Here is a 19851-nt window from a genome sequence, read left to right on the forward strand (position 1 = left end):
GGAGATGGACTTTTTTGGCACATAGATTCGCTGTTTGTCTGTCGGAAAGGGGACGGCTCCTGGCCGCGGAAGCGGGAAGAGGCTGCTGCAGGGGGGAGCGGTGCGGGCAGCGGGACGCAGCACCCTGGGGAGCTGGAGGACAGGAAGAGAGGTCCCGGGGCGGTGGTGGTGGTTTCCACTCCCAAGCTCGGATCATCCTGAGTGAGGCAGGAAGGGGGTGCCTGTGGGAGGGAGCAGGAAATCGTGTGAGATTTCTATGCGTGCGTCCACTGAGGCTGTTCCTGTTCACACCTGTCCTCGTGTCCCTTTTGAACCAGCTCAGCTGCCAGATATTTACCTTTGCCTTTGCTGCTGGCAGGCTTTGTGGGCTTCACTGTTACCAAAGCATTTTTTTTTTCAGTGATTTGGCTGAGTTTTCAGGCTGGAAAAACCTTGCTGTCCTATTGTTTTTCCTACTTTTGTGACATATTAAAACATATTAAAAAAAAAAGTTTTGATTACACTAGGAGCTTTAAAAAAATAATTGTTTTCCTCAGGTAAGGCAGTACAGAAAGTCTGACAGCTCTAACATTTTGAGAAGGTGGGATTTTTTTTTTTGTATGGTTTTGATGCTTCACAGTGGATGTGTAAAATTTTTTTAAGCCGTGCTCCGATCATGAATTTGTCACAAGGCAGTATTCCTAAGTGGTAAAATAAGGATCAACAGTTGGTCTGATCTATTTTAAATGTTTAGATTACAGCAAAAAGCATCATCCAAATCCTGATAGCCATAATAAATTACACTAATAAACAGATCTGTCAGTTACCTAAATCAGGTGAAGTAGTTGCACAATGTAAACATACGGGCTAATTACTTCCCTTCTTAATCCTACGAAGCATGCCATGCTTTTTGGGGTGTTTTTTAGTCAGATAGTTTGGCCTTGGTAAGTTCCTGGAGTTCAACCTAAATGTAGGTTTGTAGGTGGCTGCTTGACTGACACAAAACACTTTGTTAAAGTTTCAATACCTGTGCTCAAATTGTAATTGAAGCTTTATTTTCAGTAATCCTACTTACTGTTTTCCTCTTCAGCCCTTGTTTTCCTTCACGTTGTTTGCTCGTCTGACCTTCTGCAGGTTGTCTTCTTACTGATACCCTTCGGTCAGTGTGCTATGCAGTCTCAGGGATAAGAGGATGAAATCAGAAAGTGGTATTGGACAGTGAGATTGTAAGATACCTAATCTGAAATGTCTTGTGTTTGTGTCACTTGAATAGAAGGACTATTTTTAACTGACAATTTTAAAATAGTTTAGTGTTTTGTGTGTGGCAAATCCAGATTTCTAGTTCTTGTTTTGGGACTGAACTCTTAACCTTGTCTCTAGTGGGACTTGGCTAAATTTTGTATTCACGCATGTGTAAAAGCAAATACTGGAGTTGTCTAAATGTGTATATTACAGTTTGCCTTCCTTGTTGCCAGATTTGGAAGGTAATATCAGATGTGCATCCAGAATTAAGCATTGACACACAGACCCTAACGGTAACACCAGAGTGTCTAAGAACAGGTTTTTACCTGCCTGTACTTACATGTGGAAAGGTAATTCTGGTCCAGGCTAACACCATTCCTGAATGGCACGAGTATGATCTGCTGGAAAGTGGAAAGGCTGAGTCGAAAGTGGGTACGTTTAATTGTCAGGAACAGATCACACTGGCTCTGTGGGAAGATGGGGAGGAACAACAGTTGCTGACAATTCGGGGAAGCCGATGCTGTCACTGGCCAGGTGAAGCTCCTGGGTGCGTGATGCACTGGAAAGCAGTGCCTGGCCTCGCCCAAGGGGACAGTGCTGTTCTTCTATGGTTTATTCGTATTTGCCTTCCTTTCCTTGAAAGAAACCGTAGCTGTGCACTGAAAGAGAGCACGTCTGCTGAATTTAGAACTTAAAATTCTCGGGGGAGCTGCACACGGGCTTTGTTCTCCCCAAGTTGGTGGCTCTTTCATGTGTCCGTTTTTAACTGGCCTGGCATGGGGGGGTGGGGGGGAAGATTTTAAACTGTGTCCGAATTGGTTCGCCTGCGTCTCTGTTACCGAGAGTGACTCGGAAAGCCGAGGCGCAGCTCGGGGCTGTGTATATAGGTCATGAAATACTCCCAGCTCAGAGTCCCTGCTGCTGCCGGCGGGGAAAGGTCTAACAGCGGCTGGAAGGAAACCTTTGTCGGGGTGGACCTGCCGCCCGCTCTGGAGTCGCTGACGGGGTCTTTGTCTGGGCCAGGCCGGGCGGCGGCGGCCGCTGCGCCCGGGGCAGGCCGGCCGGCCCTCGGTAGCGCTTCCCGGCCTTTCGGCGAACGGGTGTTTATCAACGCTGGGCCACGCCGTGCTCCCGGACTCCAAGCTTGTTACTCATAGGCGGCGGTGCACCCGGGGCACGGTGACGACTGCTGAACTTAATTGCCCGCCATGCTCTGATTTACGGGGGTCAGGGGCGCAGAGCGCCAGCCCGTCAGCTCGCTTCACCTGGCGGCCGCCCAGCGCCCCTGACGGGCTCACCTTTGATTTAAACGAATTCGAGAAATATGTAAAGTTTGGGTGGTTTGGTTTTTCTTTTTTTTTTTTTTCTTTTTTGGAAGCGGTTTCGCGGTGATTTGATAAAAAGGGGGGGGCAGGCACAGGACGCGGCCGCGCAGGTGCCGGGAGCGCCCGGGCGCTGATTGAGGGAAGCAGATGGCTGCAGTCGGTGGCCGCCAGCCAGCGGAGCAGGTGCTGGTCACGTGGCCGCGGGTTGCCGGGGCGACGCGAGCGCCCTCGGCGCGCGGATGAAAGGCGAAGGGGGCCCCGCTTCAGCTGCGGCTTTGTGCCATTGGCGGCAGCCAGAGCGGAAACAACCGCCGGGAGGGGCGCCGCGGCCCGCGCGCGCCCGCCCGACCGCGCGCCCGGAGCGGGGGGGGGGGGGGGGGGGGCCGGCGGGAGCGCGGGCTGCGCGCGCTCCCTTCGCCTCCACCGCCTTCCTGAGGGCTCGGCTTGTGCCCGCGCTCCGTCCGCTGTGTCAAACTCCCCCTTCCCCCCCCCCCCCTTTTTTTTTTTGTTTAAATTGTCACAATTTGAGGGCTTTGTGGTTTTTTTTGTGTGTGTGTGGTTTTTTGTTTGTTTTGGTTTGGTTTTTTTACATTGTCACAATTTGAGGGTTTTGGGGTTTTTTTTGTGTTTTTTTTTGTTTTGAGAGGAAATCTATGTTGCACCGTGTAATTTCACAATAACACAAATTCATTTCCGAAGGAATTCCTGAATTCGTCTCTCTTTTCACTTGTAAATTTCTGTTTTATTTCGAAGTCGACGTTAGTTGAAACACAGGCTGTGAAAGAGGATAATATCGCAGGCGAGTTGTCCCGCTCCCGAAGCAACATATTAACCGTATTTGGGGAATTTTAAGTTACAGCTCTGAAACGCACCCTCAGTGGGCCAGCGAGCTGGTCGAAATGAACACGCTCAAAGCTGGTGTTCGAGGCGTTGCGAGGCTGGGGATTATGAAGGAAAAACAACCCCAGGCAGCAGCCCGGGTATGAAATTAAAATGTTGAGGGTGCAGAACCCATATGAAAGCGGCTGACATACTGTTTGGTGACCTGTGCTTGCCGTTTGTTGGATACCAGTGCATAACTGCTCTTCTGATCGTCTCAGTAACTTCCAAAACCAGTCTGTCAAACTGGTAACAGGCCAGAGGAGGGGGTAGGCAGGGTGGGGGTTTGTCCGCAGAGGGGAAGAAAGACTAGCAAAAACTCATGCAAGACTCAAAGGCTTAAAATTACCAACTTTTACCATCAATTCTTCTCTGTTGCCATTTAAAGATTTCACCCTATGATGCTGGAGACTGTTTTGGTGCGTGATTTGGTGACATATTTGAAGCTGGATTTTGATGCATGTATTGCGTGCACCTGTGGGTGCATTTCCAGGCCTCTGAGTGCAGTTGGAGAGATGTGGTCCCAGCTCCTCAGGTGGCAAACATTTTCATGGGGGAGGAGGGGGAGAAACAATCCCCAAACCCTTTCCCTACCATCAGTGGATATAGCTTTCTAGCATCGTGTAGATGCTGAGATATCAGCTGGGTGATTTCCGCCCCCCCCGTACAAGCTGCAGTTGTATGCATTGAGGCTGTATGGCTGCCCTCAGAGCTGACACAAAAGCATGTTTCCTGCTTGGAAATAGCAGGGATGATAGAAGAAAATGAAGAATTTTCTTATTCAGTCCTTTGTTTTTGTAACGCTTCCTCTGGTTCTGCTCACCAGGTCTGCACAGTTAATATCAAGACAAATGCATGTGTCCTCTTGTTCCTCCTCACATAGGTCAGGTTGCCCAAACAGCACTTTCAGAAAGTGCAGGTTTCGAAGAGAGCAGCTCTTCCTTTCCAGTCTCATTTTTAGTTTCTTGTTGAATACATATTCAGCATCGCTGTCTAAGATCTTGAAGGAAAGAAGTGAGGTGTCTGTTGTTGAGGAATGGGAAATGTATAGTGATGGCCCACGCATCATTGATTTTACAGTTATGTTTAAATACTTAAACAAGGAAGACAGTTGAAAATAAGTCAATGAAACAGACATCTCACAGATGAACTATTTTGTTAAGCACCTTTTGCTTACGTTTTTGTACAAATATTGATTAAAAATGCCTCTGTTTCAGTAACAAGAAACCAGATTCAGAAACTAGTGCTGCGAAGAAAAAGGTTAACAAGGGAAAGGAAGGTTCTGAAAACTCAGATTTGGAAAAAACTCCACCACCGTCACCTCATCCTGAAGATGAAGATGACCCAGGGGTTCAGGTAATGCTATCGTTCAAGTTCAATGTCACCTTTGACAGTTTAGATGCATAAAACAGTAGTTCTCACAGTCTTTGTTACAGAGACTCAGGATACAGGTATTCTAGTATTTTCTGTGGTGTTTGGAATGACATACCAAGAAGGTGAGGACTGGAAATCACTGTGGTGGTTTAGTGGTTACTAAAACAAGTATTCCTCATCATAATTTTGTTTTACAGTCTTGTTACCTGCAGATAGATGTATGGTGCTGCTTAGCTTTCACGTGTTCTCTTCCATCACTGCTGCAATTATGCTGCTGAATTTTCTGCTCTGTAGACTTAATGTACCATTATGAGGTCTTACTTATAAGCCTTGTGGTTCTTCATGCATTGACTTTGCAAACCTTCTGAAATCGAGAATAAGACATGACAAAGCAGCATGTCTGAAACGTCCACGTCAGGGACTTGTAACTACACTGTTTTAATGGATGAAGGGCCTTTTTGCAGGACTGCCAGTCACCAGCTAACTGATAATTTCTCTTGACCGCTGCGCACCTATCACTTTCAGTTCAAACTTTATTTTGAGAAAATCTAGAACTAGAAGTAGCAAAGGCGAGAACTTCTGCGTGCTCTGTCGTTAGCTGTGTTAAGAAGTGCTCAGCTCCTGGCTTGCTTCTTTTGGAAGTGATCAGAGTGTTCCTTAAAAATAATCCCTTATGAAGCGGTAGAGGCACATTGTGATGAGGAAAGTATGAGACTCCCAAGTAGTCATGCCAGTATTAACTGAAATCCGTTGCATTCATCTGTTGCACATCAGGTTGTGAACATGTTGCTTCTAGTTGTGAAAGATGTCAAGACCGATAATCACTTGAGAATGGTCAAAGCAGCCTGGTGAAGAGGTTGGCAAACAGTGGTGTCCTGACACAAACACGGTTTATGCCTTCCCTCTTACTGTTTTCCAGAAGGATGTAGAGTCTAATGAAGTGTGAGCAATCTAGTCTATTCTATTTAACTAGAATATACTATACAATCTAGTATATTCTAGTTAAAAACAAAAGCAGCAAGAGAAGAGAGTGTTATTTCTGATTCACGCAAGCCCCACCTATTCTGAATTAGAAAAGTTGAGATATGCCATCCAAAGGTTAAAATGTTTGAGGAATAAGTTTTCTGTCTTGTGCCACAAATCTCTCTCAGCCTGGTGAATGGCGCCAACAGAAGACGTCAAAGAAACTTTTGGAGCTGATATTTTTTTGGGTTAATATACAGATGGTTGTATACTGTTCAGTATACTACAGTTCAGTATACATGTATTTTTTGCTTGTTTTCAGTTTAGTGGGAGAAAACTTTCTCTTTATCTAACTCAATTGGGTGATAAACTTTACATTTGGATTTTTTTTTTCTCTTATGTAAATACAAGTGTTAGGGTATTTGCATCAGATTCATTAAATGTAATAAAGTATTTCAGGTAATTTTTGTTTTCTTAATACTTTCTCACACTGTGCATGTTATACTGCACCCACACTTCTTTGCATAAACTTAGGGAACGGTTACAACCATATGTACCAGGACAGCTGGGATTAATACACTTGTTAGGTATTTCCCAACTGAGATTGATACTACTCAGTTGTCTAAAACACCGTTACATGCTTAGCGTTAAATACTGGGTCTTCTGTAACAATATTATGTAGTAATACACAAAGTGATGCATTGTTATCTTTAGAGAGGAAAAATACTTAGTTTTGTGTGTTACCATACAGATTATTTTTTTATGTTCCATTATCATGCCTATTACTCACCTTTCTACCTATAGATCAGTTAATGAGTAAAAGGTAATGTGAGGCAGATAAACATATGTACACTTTCTGACAACAGTGTGTAACAATTGCAAAGCCTCATGTGGATGTTAGAGGAAACAGGAAGCTAAGCAAGTCAATAAAAATCAAATATAGGATTACCATTATGTTTCGGGCATGCTTTCTATTGGGAAAATGGAAGTAGATATTTTTAGCGCCAAAAATAATGGTAAGACTTACCTATTGAGCCAAAAAAATATTGGCATTTTCCCTTCAGTGATTATGGAAACGAGGGTGCCAGTTTGCCAAGTGGTGTCTATTTTCGAGTATAAAACCATTGTCACAGTTTTGTGGGAGCTCAGTAAGTTACTGTGCTAAAGGTAGAAGCCACATCACCGTTGTTTGAAAGGGTGATGTAAACTTAACCTTTGCTCAGAAATTTCGTTTTCAGTTATAGAAAGAATTTCTGATTTTGTGAAGTGCATCAGATATTTGTGCCTTAAAAAGTATGATTAACTATCTAAAAGTAAATATTTGACTTTGTCTATGTACATTGAGAGACCTGGGTTCACAGATCTGTTAAACAAGCTACATAAGTATTTGCATGTACTGGTGCAGATGTGTGTTAAGCTGAGAAAGATGTGAAAATAAGTAGTATATCAATTCATAAAGATGGGTTGGTTTTCTTTAACAGTTGATATTCAACATCTTCTTTTTAATACAGACATCAGTCCATTGAGATACTTGATGCTCAGTTGACAGTTCCTTCAACAGCATATGCTCTCAGCTTTTCAAAATATATAACCTGATGCGGACTATCTGGGAATTTGAATTTCATTGTTGCAGAAAATGGTGTCTGGCACTGAGCATCAAGTTGCAAATTCTGTCAAATGCATGCTTGTGTATTTTACTGTGTTTTCTGCAGTAACTCTGAAGCTTTCTCTCATCCTGGAGATGAGGGTATGGGGACACAGAAACCATGTTTTCCATTTGAGGTGGTTCAAGTTTTTCCTTCTCCTCTATTAATTTGGGGTCTTTTCCCTTGCTGTGCTGCAGGATGTCTTTCTGAACAGTGCTGGGTCAGTGGAGTGAGGAAATCGTATTTCATTGTATTTCCCCTACAAGATAATCCGGGTACAACTGGGCGGATGGGGAGAGCGAGACAGTGTGTTGTCACTGCTTAGCAACACTGTGGGCCACGGAGCGGATAGGTGGTGCTTGGTTCGTGCATTGGCCATCTGTCAAAGTTTATTGTAGATGTGAATTGGGAGGTGCAACTTCTTGGGTTTTAATTGCTTTCTGAGATACACTTTCTAATTTTCTCACATGGTTTTAATAATGCTAAAAAAAAAAAAAATGCCGCTTTCCAACTTGGAACAAGCATGAAGTGGATTTTTTTTGTTTGTTTGGTCCTTTTTTTTTTTTCTGTTCAAGATTTAAGAACATCTAAAAGGCAGGAGTTTAGAATAGTAGTGTCTTGATTCTACTGTTTCTCCCAGGGTGCTGCAAAAATAATAGCATTTGCTACACGCTAGTGTATTTGAGAAACACAAAGAAGTCTTCTCTGTCATTCTGCTGCTTACCAGTTTTGTTTCTCATGAAAAATACTGATGCCTTCTATTTAGAAGCGACGCTCCAGCAGGCAGGTGAAGAGGAAGCGTTATACGGAAGACCTGGAGTTCAAGATTTCAGATGAGGAGGCTGATGATGCTGATGCTGCTGGAAGAGACTCTCCTTCAAATACTTCTCAGTCAGAGCAACAGGTCAGATATGAATGGACCTGAAAGGTGGCTGTAGCTGCAGCATTCAAAGTTCTGATGTGGGCCCTTTTCCTGAATTGTATTTGTTGGTGGTTGGCACAATGTGCCAGAAGGCATAATTAGCTTTTAACGTTCTTACAGAATATATTAATTCATGACTTCGTTTACAAGCTGATGATACACAGTTTGACACAGTTCTTTGAAATTAATGGTCTCTACTCAAAGGAAACCTAAACTGGACGGCTAGGTGTCTTGAACTTATTTCTGTAAATTCAGTGGTCTGGCTTCTGTGACTTTAATAAACCACTCAAGCTTGTCCCCTGCTGCTATGCACCGTAAGAACCCCTTTATGAAATTACTGCCTTGTAGTACCCAGCAGGATACACTTTATTCTCTGTGCAATGTAAATGATGGATAAAATAGTTTGAATAAGATGAGGGGTAATAATGTAGGAATGACTGTTGTAACAATCTCATTGTTTTGTAGTGCTTTTTCAAAGAACTGCTTCACTTAACTAACTGATGACCTATTGGAGAATATGTGCATGTTCTTTGGTATTTCATTTGGCATTTTGTTAAGCCCTGTGAAATATTGTGTGTGATCTCCATTGTTAATTGTGTCTTATCAGAAGAATTTGGTAGGTTTGCCTGCAGTTGCAATAGCGAATTAATGTAATAGAGAATTGCAGGCAATTTTGATCGCTGTCGTGGTGGACACTTCCACAGCCAACTAGAGTTTTTGAACGCCTTCTAATATTTAGACTGAATGGTGCTGAAAGCATGTGTTGTTTTAGGAGAGCTGAACTGCCCATGTGGTTAAGTCTGCATATCTGTGCATGTCAGCCTTACTGAGAGAGCTAGAGTTGTGTTAGCTCTTAAAAATGAGCTTAAACAAGTATCCTTCATTATGGTATTAAATCTCTTTGAATCCTCTAAGTTGTTAGCTAGAGGGAGAAAGTCCTCCTGTGTATTAAACTCTGGTTGCAAAAAAATATTTGAAAGTTTTTCTAGTAAAGGAAATCTTAAAGTAACAAAGATGCACTCCCATAACTCTTGTATGGTATTTATGATGTAGGAATCTGCTGATGCTGAAGGTCCTGTTGTGGAGAAAATCATGAGTAGTCGTTCTGTCAAGAAAAAGGTAAACCAACACAAAACCCCGTCCCCCCATATTTTTAAACAGGTTAAGCATATTTCCGCTTAAGCTCCTATTAAGTTCTTAAAATGCCTTGGATATTCCAAATTAAAAAAAAAATGTTTTACTGAATAGATGAGGTTCCCTGAAAGTGTCTTTAGATGGTATTTAACATGCTTTTGGATAGACGTAAATGAAACAGAGCTTGTTTAGTCTTCTACTCTTTTTTTGCATTTTTTTTTCCATGAGGATTTTGATTTTTGCAAATATACGGACCTGGGCGAAATCACGATGTGATGACTCACTTCAGAGTGATGTTTCCTGGGAGTTTGAGGAATGGGAGAACTCTCCTGCGTCCTAAGTTTCTGCCTTTTCTAGTGAAGAAAAATTCTTGCCTGTAATTCTTAAATCTTTTGATAGTGGTTGTGCTTAGGAGCTAAAACAACTTTACATGCAATCAAGAATGTTATATACACAGGTGGTTAATATCTTCCTTGTCACTATGCCATGATGGTGAAAGAAACCGTCCTTTAGTTAGAAACTTAACCTTTAGTTAAGTGTAGTTCTCTCTTAATTCTGCCCTGGTTGCTAATTACGGTCTTATTTTGCTTACAGATTCTTTTAATCTGCTTCACAACTTGATTGGCCAACCAGTAAAACTCTGAGTAGGAAGTAGGAAAGAACTTGCTCCGAAAAGGGCATTATTATACTTTATAGACTCTTTTGTGTAGTTAATTCTCTGACTTGTACTGCAGTTGGGCAGGAAACTGTCTGATTTGCATAGATAAAGTACTCATGTTGATCTTAGTTAACCAGAAATGTTTCTTTTCCTCAAAGTGTTAATTTTCAAATTAGAGGGGGGGAAAGTTGCCTTTCTTCATGGATTTTTATTTTTTTCTTTTAATGTGGCGTTTTGTTTTTATGGGGGAGGGAAGGATTTTTTTTTTTTTTTTTAATTTATTACTACTGTCATAACATAATTAACAGCTTTGTAAACCTAAATTCATGCAATGTCATGACTGGCTGTGATTGAATTTGATCTATTTCTGCAGCTTTCACAAGACAAAACCTCTAGGGCTTTTTTTGAAGTTTAGAGCTATATTTTGTATTTCAAGCCATAGGCTTATTTTTCAGATAAATTTCATGAAATATAAACTCAATAATTAGTTGTCCTGATGGTCTGCTAGGCAGGAGAGGAGAATGTGGTCTTTTCATGAATGTCTTTACATTGGAAGCTGTTTTTCACCAATTACTCTTCTCTTCTTCCTCTCCCCTGCAAACAAAGGTGTGATTACTCATGGGGAGTGTGTATTTTGCTGCAGTTTGTGGGAAGTGGCTGGTCTGCTGCCTACATGTCTTTGATTGCAAGCTCTGCTGGAGGCAAGCTCTATTTTGAGCTCTTTCTTTAATGTTTTTTATGGATTGTATTTGCAGGTTTGAGGGGTGTCTCTTCTTTCCCTGCTCTTCTCCCCAACCCTCCTCTCCAAAATCCAGAAAAAAATGGATTTCAGGATGTTAATATTTAACATCTGAAGTATCCAACTGTGCTTTTATTAAAGGTCTTTTACACTCTTACTAACGTCATCAAAACCCTGATTGTTAGATTACTAATCAAAGTAAAATTGCTGCGATCAGGACCAGTGCATAAAATAAACATGAGGAAAGGCTTCACTAGGAAACCTTTCAGTGGATTAGGTTGCAACAAAGATGTTTCGTTCAAGTAAAGGGCATTAGATAATGAATATGCTTTTGGACCAGTATTCTTATCATAAAATTATGCTGTTTTTCTCAGAAACAGCCATAGTCTAGTTTTGGAGTTCCCAGATACAATGCAGCACTATACTTTCAACCATTTTTTTCTATGATTTTTGAAATGTACAGAATAAAAGGCAGAAATTTACTGTAGTTCATGCTTGAAGTATAAAAGACAATGTTTTCTCCTGTTGTTCTTAACAAGGAATTTTGAATTCTGTTGAATACTCTTCCCTCTTGCAGAAAGTGTTAAGTACATGCATCACTCACTTTCCAAACCATCACAGTACTGACGTCTTCAGTTTTTATGTGGAAATTATTCTGATTACTTTCTTGGCCAGCTTCAGTCCTCTTTGAATTTCTGGTCCTTAACTTTGAAAAGGAATGGCTAGAACTAAACACGCTGTTCAGCACAAATAGCACGTGTTGTGGAAAGATGTGGAGTTTGTAGAACATTACACCTGCATGTTCCACATCCTCATTTCTCTTTCTGCTTACCAGTACGTAGTGAGAGCTGGATCTAACTGAACTGTCTACAGATGCCTACATCTCTTCCACAAACTGATTATTTTACAATCTAGTGCTGTGTATCAATTGAGGTGATTTTTTTTGTGTTGCTTTGCATCTGTTGTTAATGTGTTCTGTCTGCTATTTTTTTTAGCAGTTGATATTTCTGGGGGTTTTGTTGTGATTTTTTTTAAGCTATAACCTGTCTCTACACCCGAGTGCCTTGCTCAAATAACTTTTGCATTACACTGTCACTTCTGTGGCAATGACAGTGCAAGACTGTGTGCTCTTAAGTATTTACTTGAAGGGATCATTTTATTTCCTCAATTATCTGCAGAGACTGTGGATCGGATTGTCAGTTGTGGTCGCACCTGGGCAATGATAATTTGAAGTGTCCTGCATTGCCCAAGTCTGCCATGAGCTATTTTAGGATGTTTACATAATCAGTTTGGGGAGAATTTTGCATAAATGTTCTGTCTTACATTTTCACCTGGTTAATGTAAATGTACGTGTAGTGGGCGTTGGACAGCGATTTTAAGGGCTTAAGCTTCTGACTCGTATCCTAAACTTGATGTATCGTTAAACCCTACTTGAGTGCTGGTGATTGTAACTTCATTAGAATATTTTTTGACCTTAAGCATAAATGTCAGAATAAGATTTTTTTTTTTAAAGATTTTTTTTCCTGAATACTTTTTAGTTGGGTAAGTCTTAGATGCATGCTCATAGAACATGTAATAACGTAGGCCAGTTATTACCTATTAGACAATACAAAAGTACATCTTACTCATGAGAGTTAGAGATCAATATTTACATTATAAATTATTGTAATTAAGTTGGCAGTTGACAGAAAATTACTAAAACGCTGTTGAGAGGAGTTAAATTGGCTAATATGAAACATTTATATAAAGGTGTTTAACCATGTTGTCATTGTAAGACTGATGTTTCTCAAAGGATTCAGATTTAAAACTAACCAAAGAGACGTGGCCATAATATATTTCAGAAAATAAAAAAGTTAATAAAATTAGGAATGACTTCCTAAAGACTGATTTTTGCCTCAGGGTAGTGAATAGATTCAGATAATGGGATCTCCTTTTTTTAATATTTTTTTTTTTTTAGTACAGGTTTGACCTCTAAATACGAATACCTTCTTGAGAAATACTCGCTTTTAATTTTTTGTTTAAAAAGTAAATCTTGATGGTCTTCAAATTTCATCCCTTGACAGTATCTTTGAGCGACAGAGAAGCTTCTTCCCTGTGTTAAGGATTTGAGGATAGTTTATCTTTTTCAACAGAGGATTCAAAAAGATCAAGAAGTAGCACCAGGAATACCATACCTTCTTCCATTTCTTCTGGGAGAACTAGGTGGAAGCTGGTGTTGCTCTCTAGAAAGAAACACAAGCAGACTGTACTGGAGGGATGTAAACGCTGAAATGATAAAATTCCTTGCTAGTCCGGAAGAGAGGGAATACCATGTAAATCAGACATTAGGAATGCATTAACTTATTCTTTACTGTGCTAGAACAGAGTTTAATGCAGCTGCTACTGTTGCTCTTTAATTGCACTGCTATGGAAGTAATGTCTAGCCAGCAACTTTTCTTTTGAGAGAGAATTTGGAAGGTGATGATTCATCCTCTAGCTTCAGAGTAGTCTCTTTTACATTTTTTCCTTTTTTTTTTTAATGTATATATAAAAGATGGAGGATATTGACTTATACAGAGGTCAACAGTTTTGTCTGTTTAGCGCTTCATACAATATTTGTTACAGATTATGTTGTCCCTGATGAAGTATGTAAATGTTGTGGGTTAGGCCGCTCCAGCAACCAAACCCTACACAGTCGCTCACTCCCCCACCCCCAGGGATGAGGGAGAGAATCAAAGAAGAAAAAGAAGAGAGACCCGTGGGTTGAGATAAGAACAATTTACTACTACCACTACCAATATATATATATATATGGATATGTCCAAGGATAAATATATGCAAACGAGTGATGTACGATGTAATTGCTCACCAGCCCTTGACCGAGGCCCATCTCTTCCCAAAGCTGCAATCCCGAAACAGATAAATCCCGATACCGCAATCCCAGATGAATGCAAGGCCCCGAGAGAGAGAGAAAGCACTCTGAGAGTCTGAAAGTGAGAGCCCCGGAAGGGCAAAAAGCCCTTCTTCCCGGCTGACCCTCACTTTTATACTGAGCATGACGCTGCATGGTATGGAATACTAATTGGCCAATTTGGCTTCAATCCTAAGTCCAAGTACAAATCACAAGGGGAATCCTGGCCCCCTTGTCCCGGCTGTGCTCCCTCCTTATTCTGTTGTGCTCCTGCACACCGGCAAGAACCCGGCAAGCTGAAAAGTCCTTGAGACCTCAGTGCCAACTATAAACATCAGTGCACTATCAGCATTCTTCCCAGAGCGAGCCTCTGACTAAAACCAAAACATGGAGCTCTTCTGGCTGCTAAAAAGAAGAGCTAACTCTGTCCCAGCTGAAACCAGGATAGTAAACCAGAAAATGCTCTTCTATTTAAAATTGTTCTAAAGTTCATTAGTAAAAACAAACTGTTCATGTTGTGACATAAACTGAATTCTAAGTGTGTGCCTGGTGCACTGTCCTTAGTTTGTCCTATAGCTGGGTTTAGGAGTAATTCAACAAAGTGTTACATGCCATATGTTATGCAATACTTTGGCACCAGGGATGAGTTAAGGGTAGTCTCAACCCTTAGCACCGAATGCCCTTGGTTTTGCTGGTTTATATCACAACTTTAACCTTGCTTTAAATGTAGTTTTTGGGTGTTAATTTAATTTGGCTGCTCTGTATGTGAGACATCTTGCCTGAGTGAATTTAATTGCACCATTGAGTAAAACTAAAGCCATGAACACTGATGCACTAAAATTCTAGCAGAGGTATAAGGTTTAGTTTTATATGGCTTCTTGTTTGGAGTTATTAACTATATGGAGGAATAAAACCCCTTTAAAACTCTTTTTTAAAACATTACAAAACCCACAATGTAAAGTTGCCATGAGCCAGCCAAAAATAATACATATGGCATTCAGGAGTGCAGTTGCTAATTGGCTGCTGCCTGAGAAAATGGTACACTTGGCTTCTACTTAACACTGTGGGTTTGGCAGAAAGCCAGATTTGGGGTGAGGTTGTGAATGAAGCTGCATGTGGTTAGGGAGGAGTTCAAATGATTCATGTCTTGGAAGTTGTAGTAAGCAGTGCAGTATGTACTTGAGTAAGCTGCTGGAGGAAACTCCTCACCCATGTCCTCCCCCCACAAATGCTTTCCTACACCTCCACTTGTCTCTCTGTGTGGGGACCGTATTCTATATTTGGTTAGTTTTAATCATTAACTAAATTGGGCTGTTTAGTGGTTTAATTCACATTTCAACAATTCTTTTCTTATAGATGGAGAATGGAGAGGAGGTAGAAATAGAGGAATTCTATGTAAAGTACAAAAACTTGTAAGTAAAGTTATAGGTTTCATTACTATCTTTAAGTTCATGTAACTTCCAAATATTTTTTAAGAACTGGTTTTATAAATGATGTAACTGTTACTATCCAACTCTAAACATTCCTAATGTTTAATCCAAAGCAGTGGCAAATAAACAGGGAAATACCTTGCATTGGTGGTACTGGGTTAGATAGTGTTATTGTAATTTGTGTTCTCTCCAAGATGAAATCCATAGGTAAAATTGCTCTGCTAATTAAAAACTTTAATCTAAGACTCATTATGCATGCAGATTCATGAGCACATACCTATGTAGCTGTGTAGATCTAACTGCAACTGCAGAGTAAGGTGCCTGAAAACTACTCAAAAATAACCCTTAACATTGTTTCAAAAATAAGATTTGTGTTTAAAAAAATGTCTAAGATAACAAACGAGGTGGCTTCCAACATTCCAGCAGATAGCTGCCCCTCCATAAGAGGGATATAATAGTGGTGAGAGCAGCATGTTGTTTACTTCTGGGCTCTGAAACTGCAATGCAATGAGTATTTAAAATAAGATAACTTCACAGCTGGATGAGCTCGTTTTTCTTATAGAAAAATAGCATATCTTGTTTAATTTTAGCAAATTTTCCATCCAAGGCAGAAATTCCCTTAAAGTGAATTTCTTGCAGCTAATTGCAGATAGTTAACTTCACTTTAAATGTGCTGCCACCTTTGTACCTTTTGAACTATATTGATTATTGCGTGATGTTTAATAGCTTAATTATGCTTTGTTTATTACATTGACATGTAATTTTTGTATTAACTATTTGTGTCTTAGACTTCTTAGCAATATAACTTTTGACAGACTCTAAATTTATGAGGTGAGACTAGTCATTTTGGCAGAGATGCTATTCCTTTATGTTTTCTTAAAGATGAATCATTACCATGGCACTGCATTTATAAGGGTTTTTCTTTTCTTTCTATCCATGTTAAAATTTCAATTGACTCATATGCAACTTTTAATTACAATGAATGTTCTCACAAAAAACAGTGTGTATGTAGCATGTTAGTATTTAAAATGTTTGTGTGTTTTTATTAAATTCTAAACCCCCTACTCTTTGCTAGAATATGATGTTAAATAGTGACATTTATGATAAATATCTTGTATGGTAATTATATTTGAAGTATGCCAAATAAAAATCCTCTTGCATTAATGTTTGGCACAATGTTACAGGGTATGTATTTAAATTTTGAGTGGGAGTTGGTTTTATTTACTGACAAGTTTCTCCCTTAGTAAGTATAATTACTTCTAGTAAAGATGATTTGTTTATAACCTGTATGACGAAGAAATTAGCATCCAGTTTTCCAAGTGTGGCACTACAATGTTCCGGAAACATCTAGTTACACTAGTGGCATACATAGGAATATGCAGTGGAAGCATAGTTTTGAGTAAGATTTTTCTGTTTCATCTTCTAGTTCCTACCTTCATTGTCAGTGGGCATCTGTGGAAGAGCTGGACAAAGACAAGAGAATTCAACAGAAGATAAAGCGGTTTAAGGCAAAACAAGGCCAGAACAAATTCCTTTCAGAAGTATGATTTGTTTGTTTGTTTCTTTTAGGTATTTAAGGAATATTCTTACAAATTCTTGTTCTGTATACAAGCAGAAGGCTTTAAACAACTGTGTGATATATCAGTAGCATTTATTCTGGTACAAAGTATAACCATTCTTGATCCAAGACTTGCAAGTTTATGAAACCCAAGTGATCTATCCTGACTGTATATTTTTTAGCAAAGTGTTTTGTTTTTTTTTTCTTAAAGTGAGTGGTTAGTTGTTTGCGTTGTAAGCATGACTGTTACTGAATCAGCACCAGGTCTCTTTTCTCGGGAGCTGATTATGCCAGAAAAATGCATCACATTTTTCTGTGTTATGGACTGCTGCTCACTAGGGATTCTAAGCTTTTTATCATCAATTTAATTTCACTTAGAGCCATAAGCAGTAGTGTGGTAGGGGTCCTGTCAATAAAAGACCAGATCTGCTGATTTGTGTCTGTGAAAGCTTACCATTCAGTAAAATGCTGTATTTTGAGGAGAAAAACTGTTTAATATGCTACTGTATATATTTATGTATATTTATTTCCGCTATATAGTCCAAGCCGAAGAAAACCTGTTGCAAATAGAAAACATCTGTTCTAAGTGAAGATGCCTGGAATGGCTTCTTTTTTAATTCATTATTTTTTTAAAAAAAATCTGTTTCCAAATGGGTCACAAGTTATTGTAAATACTTGGAGTTTTTTTCTTGTTTTAGAAAAAGCTATAAAAATGTACATAGTCTTTATTCCTTTAGTCTGCCTTTTCTATTGGAGAGGATCTTAAAAGTGTTAAGTGAAACACAGCGCTTTAACACGCAAGAGAATCTTGTAAATTGTTGAAGGAATAAGAAAGAACATAACGAGTTGTGATTTTTGGAGAAACTGTATGCATGCAGTGTCTTTTATCTGTTTTTGAAATAATAATCTTTGAATCTTGCTTATAAAGCAGTTAGACAATTCCTGTAGTTAAAGTAATCCAAAGGCACTTAGTGTACAAGGCTCTAATTTCTTTATTGCAAGCTGTAGTTTTCAAGAATGCTAAATGCATTGCATGCCATAAGCCTTTTCGATTGCTCATTAGTGAATTGTAATTTCACACTTCATTTAAAATATTCTTAAACATTCTCTCACAGTAAAAGGTTTCACACAGTAATTAAGAGGCCCAGTTAACAAAGTCTGAGAAGTCTGATTCCCTCACGGGGAATGATCTTGCTGAATTGTAGCATTTCAATTAACATGTTGAAGTTTGCCAAATATAAATTCTATGTCACTGTGACCCAAAATATTATTGCCTGGTGAAATATATAATAATTTTTCCTCTCAGGAAGGGCTAATAGAGACATCTTTTATATTTTTGCCTCTCTCCTTGAACAGATTGATGATGAGCTTTTTAATCCAGATTATGTGGAAGTTGATCGAATCATGGATTTTTCACGTAGCACAGATGATAATGGAGAGGTAAACAAAACTTTTACTGCATCTGTAGTTGTATAGACATTGCATTTAGAATTTATTGTTTAGAAATGTGGATATAGTAAACACTTCAGAAGCTACCAGGGTATATGTATGTAGAAAATAGGAACATGTTTGAGGAAACATTGGCTTATATAGCAGTTTTCCTAAAATAAAGGAGTTTAAGTGAAAATTCCAGACTTCTTATAAATTATCTATTAAAAAAAAAACCAAACCAAACCACCTCTGATATATAGATCTAAGGTGGTACTTAATACTGTAGAAATACGGTGTCCATGCAGGTAATAGAGAATTTAAATGAAAATTGCAAGAATCTTAGCTAAATGTTTAGACTATCTGTTGCAGAAGAGGTTTTGAATTCACTGTTTCTTACTTTTTAATGACTTGTTCTGCAGAACAAGATCACTTTGTCTTCCAGGAGGCTCATTTTTGGTTCTGGGGGAATAGAAAGCTTCACTGACAGTGTCAGTGTTTCCATATTGCTCTGTCAATGAATGGTGGTATTGGATTGCCTGCTGGGAAGTTTCTGATGACAACTGATAAGAAAAGACAGTTGACTGTTTAAATATGTGGTAAAGCATAGAAATTGTAACAGTTGGAAAACGAGTGTTGTTTGACTTCTAAATTTTAGTCTAATCGTAGTGATTTCAAGCATAGTGGTGTGCTTGTTTTGGTGGTAAGCCTGCATTCCCCTGCGTTCTACTCTTACTTCGTTAGGTTGTCAAGGTGTCAGCCTGCTGTTTGCTTGTCCTTTTGGCTGACTCAGGTGTTCAGGTTTGGTAAAGCTTTCTGAATGATATCTAGCCTGCAGATCTCCTGTAAAAAATGGTCACACTTACATTCTTTCTGAATTGTGATGTAATCTTATTTTTGTCTTAACAAAGCCTGTGACGCATTATCTGGTGAAATGGTGTTCGCTTCCTTATGAAGACAGCACTTGGGAGCTCAAGCAAGACATCGACCAAGCGAAGATCGAAGAATTTGAGAAACTGATGTCTAGGGAGCCAGAAATGGAGCGTGTGGTAAGAATTGGCTCCATATAGAGGATTTTATTTGAAAATAGTAAAGTAATGTGGTCTTTCAGAAACCACTAATGGGATTTGCTGTATTTGAAACAGGAGCGACCTCCTGCTGATGACTGGAAGAAATCGGAGAGTTCCAGGGAGTATAAAAACAATAACAAACTCAGGGAATACCAGTTGGAGGGAGTAAACTGGCTTCTTTTCAATTGGTACAACACGTACGTAAAATAGTGCTTACTGCTGAATCCTGCTTTGGAAAAGCTTTTATAGCTTATTTGAAACAATAACTTTTAAAATTAATTTTCTAAAGCAAGGTTTTAGAATTATTTACATGTCTCACTTTTTGATGCAGGTATCATATGCAAACTATTTTTGGCTGGGTAACATAATGTTACATAAAACATGAATATTTCAGATTATTGTGGCAAATGCTTTTGCGTGTATATGTGTTCCTGCTGCCCCTTCTTCTCCCCCATGTCAAATTGAGAGGTACATAAAAGGGATATATCCATGCTTGTTGCATCCCAAATCATAACATTTATTTTAAATGCCAAAAGATTATGATGCCTTTTCAGTGTAAACTTGCCATTCTAGAAATTTCTGGTTTATTCAGTTTAGCTTCTTACTGGTTTTCT

At 39.5% G+C, this 19851-nt stretch overlaps 1 protein-coding gene across 1 annotated transcript in view; it reads left to right on the plus strand.

Annotated features, from left to right (window-relative positions):
* Window positions 1-19851, plus strand: part of CHD7 (chromodomain helicase DNA binding protein 7) — a 94118-nt gene that overhangs the window by 38484 nt on the left and 35783 nt on the right. The window contains 8 exon segments of the mRNA XM_086609350.1: window positions 4643-4781; window positions 8175-8312; window positions 9384-9449; window positions 15108-15163; window positions 16608-16722; window positions 18096-18179; window positions 19079-19216; window positions 19313-19434. Of these exon segments, the coding sequence (XP_086465476.1) occupies window positions 4643-4781; window positions 8175-8312; window positions 9384-9449; window positions 15108-15163; window positions 16608-16722; window positions 18096-18179; window positions 19079-19216; window positions 19313-19434 (858 nt within the window).

This window comes from Tauraco erythrolophus, chromosome 3, assembly GCF_009769465.1.
Source record: "Tauraco erythrolophus isolate bTauEry1 chromosome 3, bTauEry1.pri, whole genome shotgun sequence".
Classification (NCBI taxonomy): Eukaryota; Metazoa; Chordata; class Aves; order Musophagiformes; family Musophagidae; genus Tauraco; species Tauraco erythrolophus.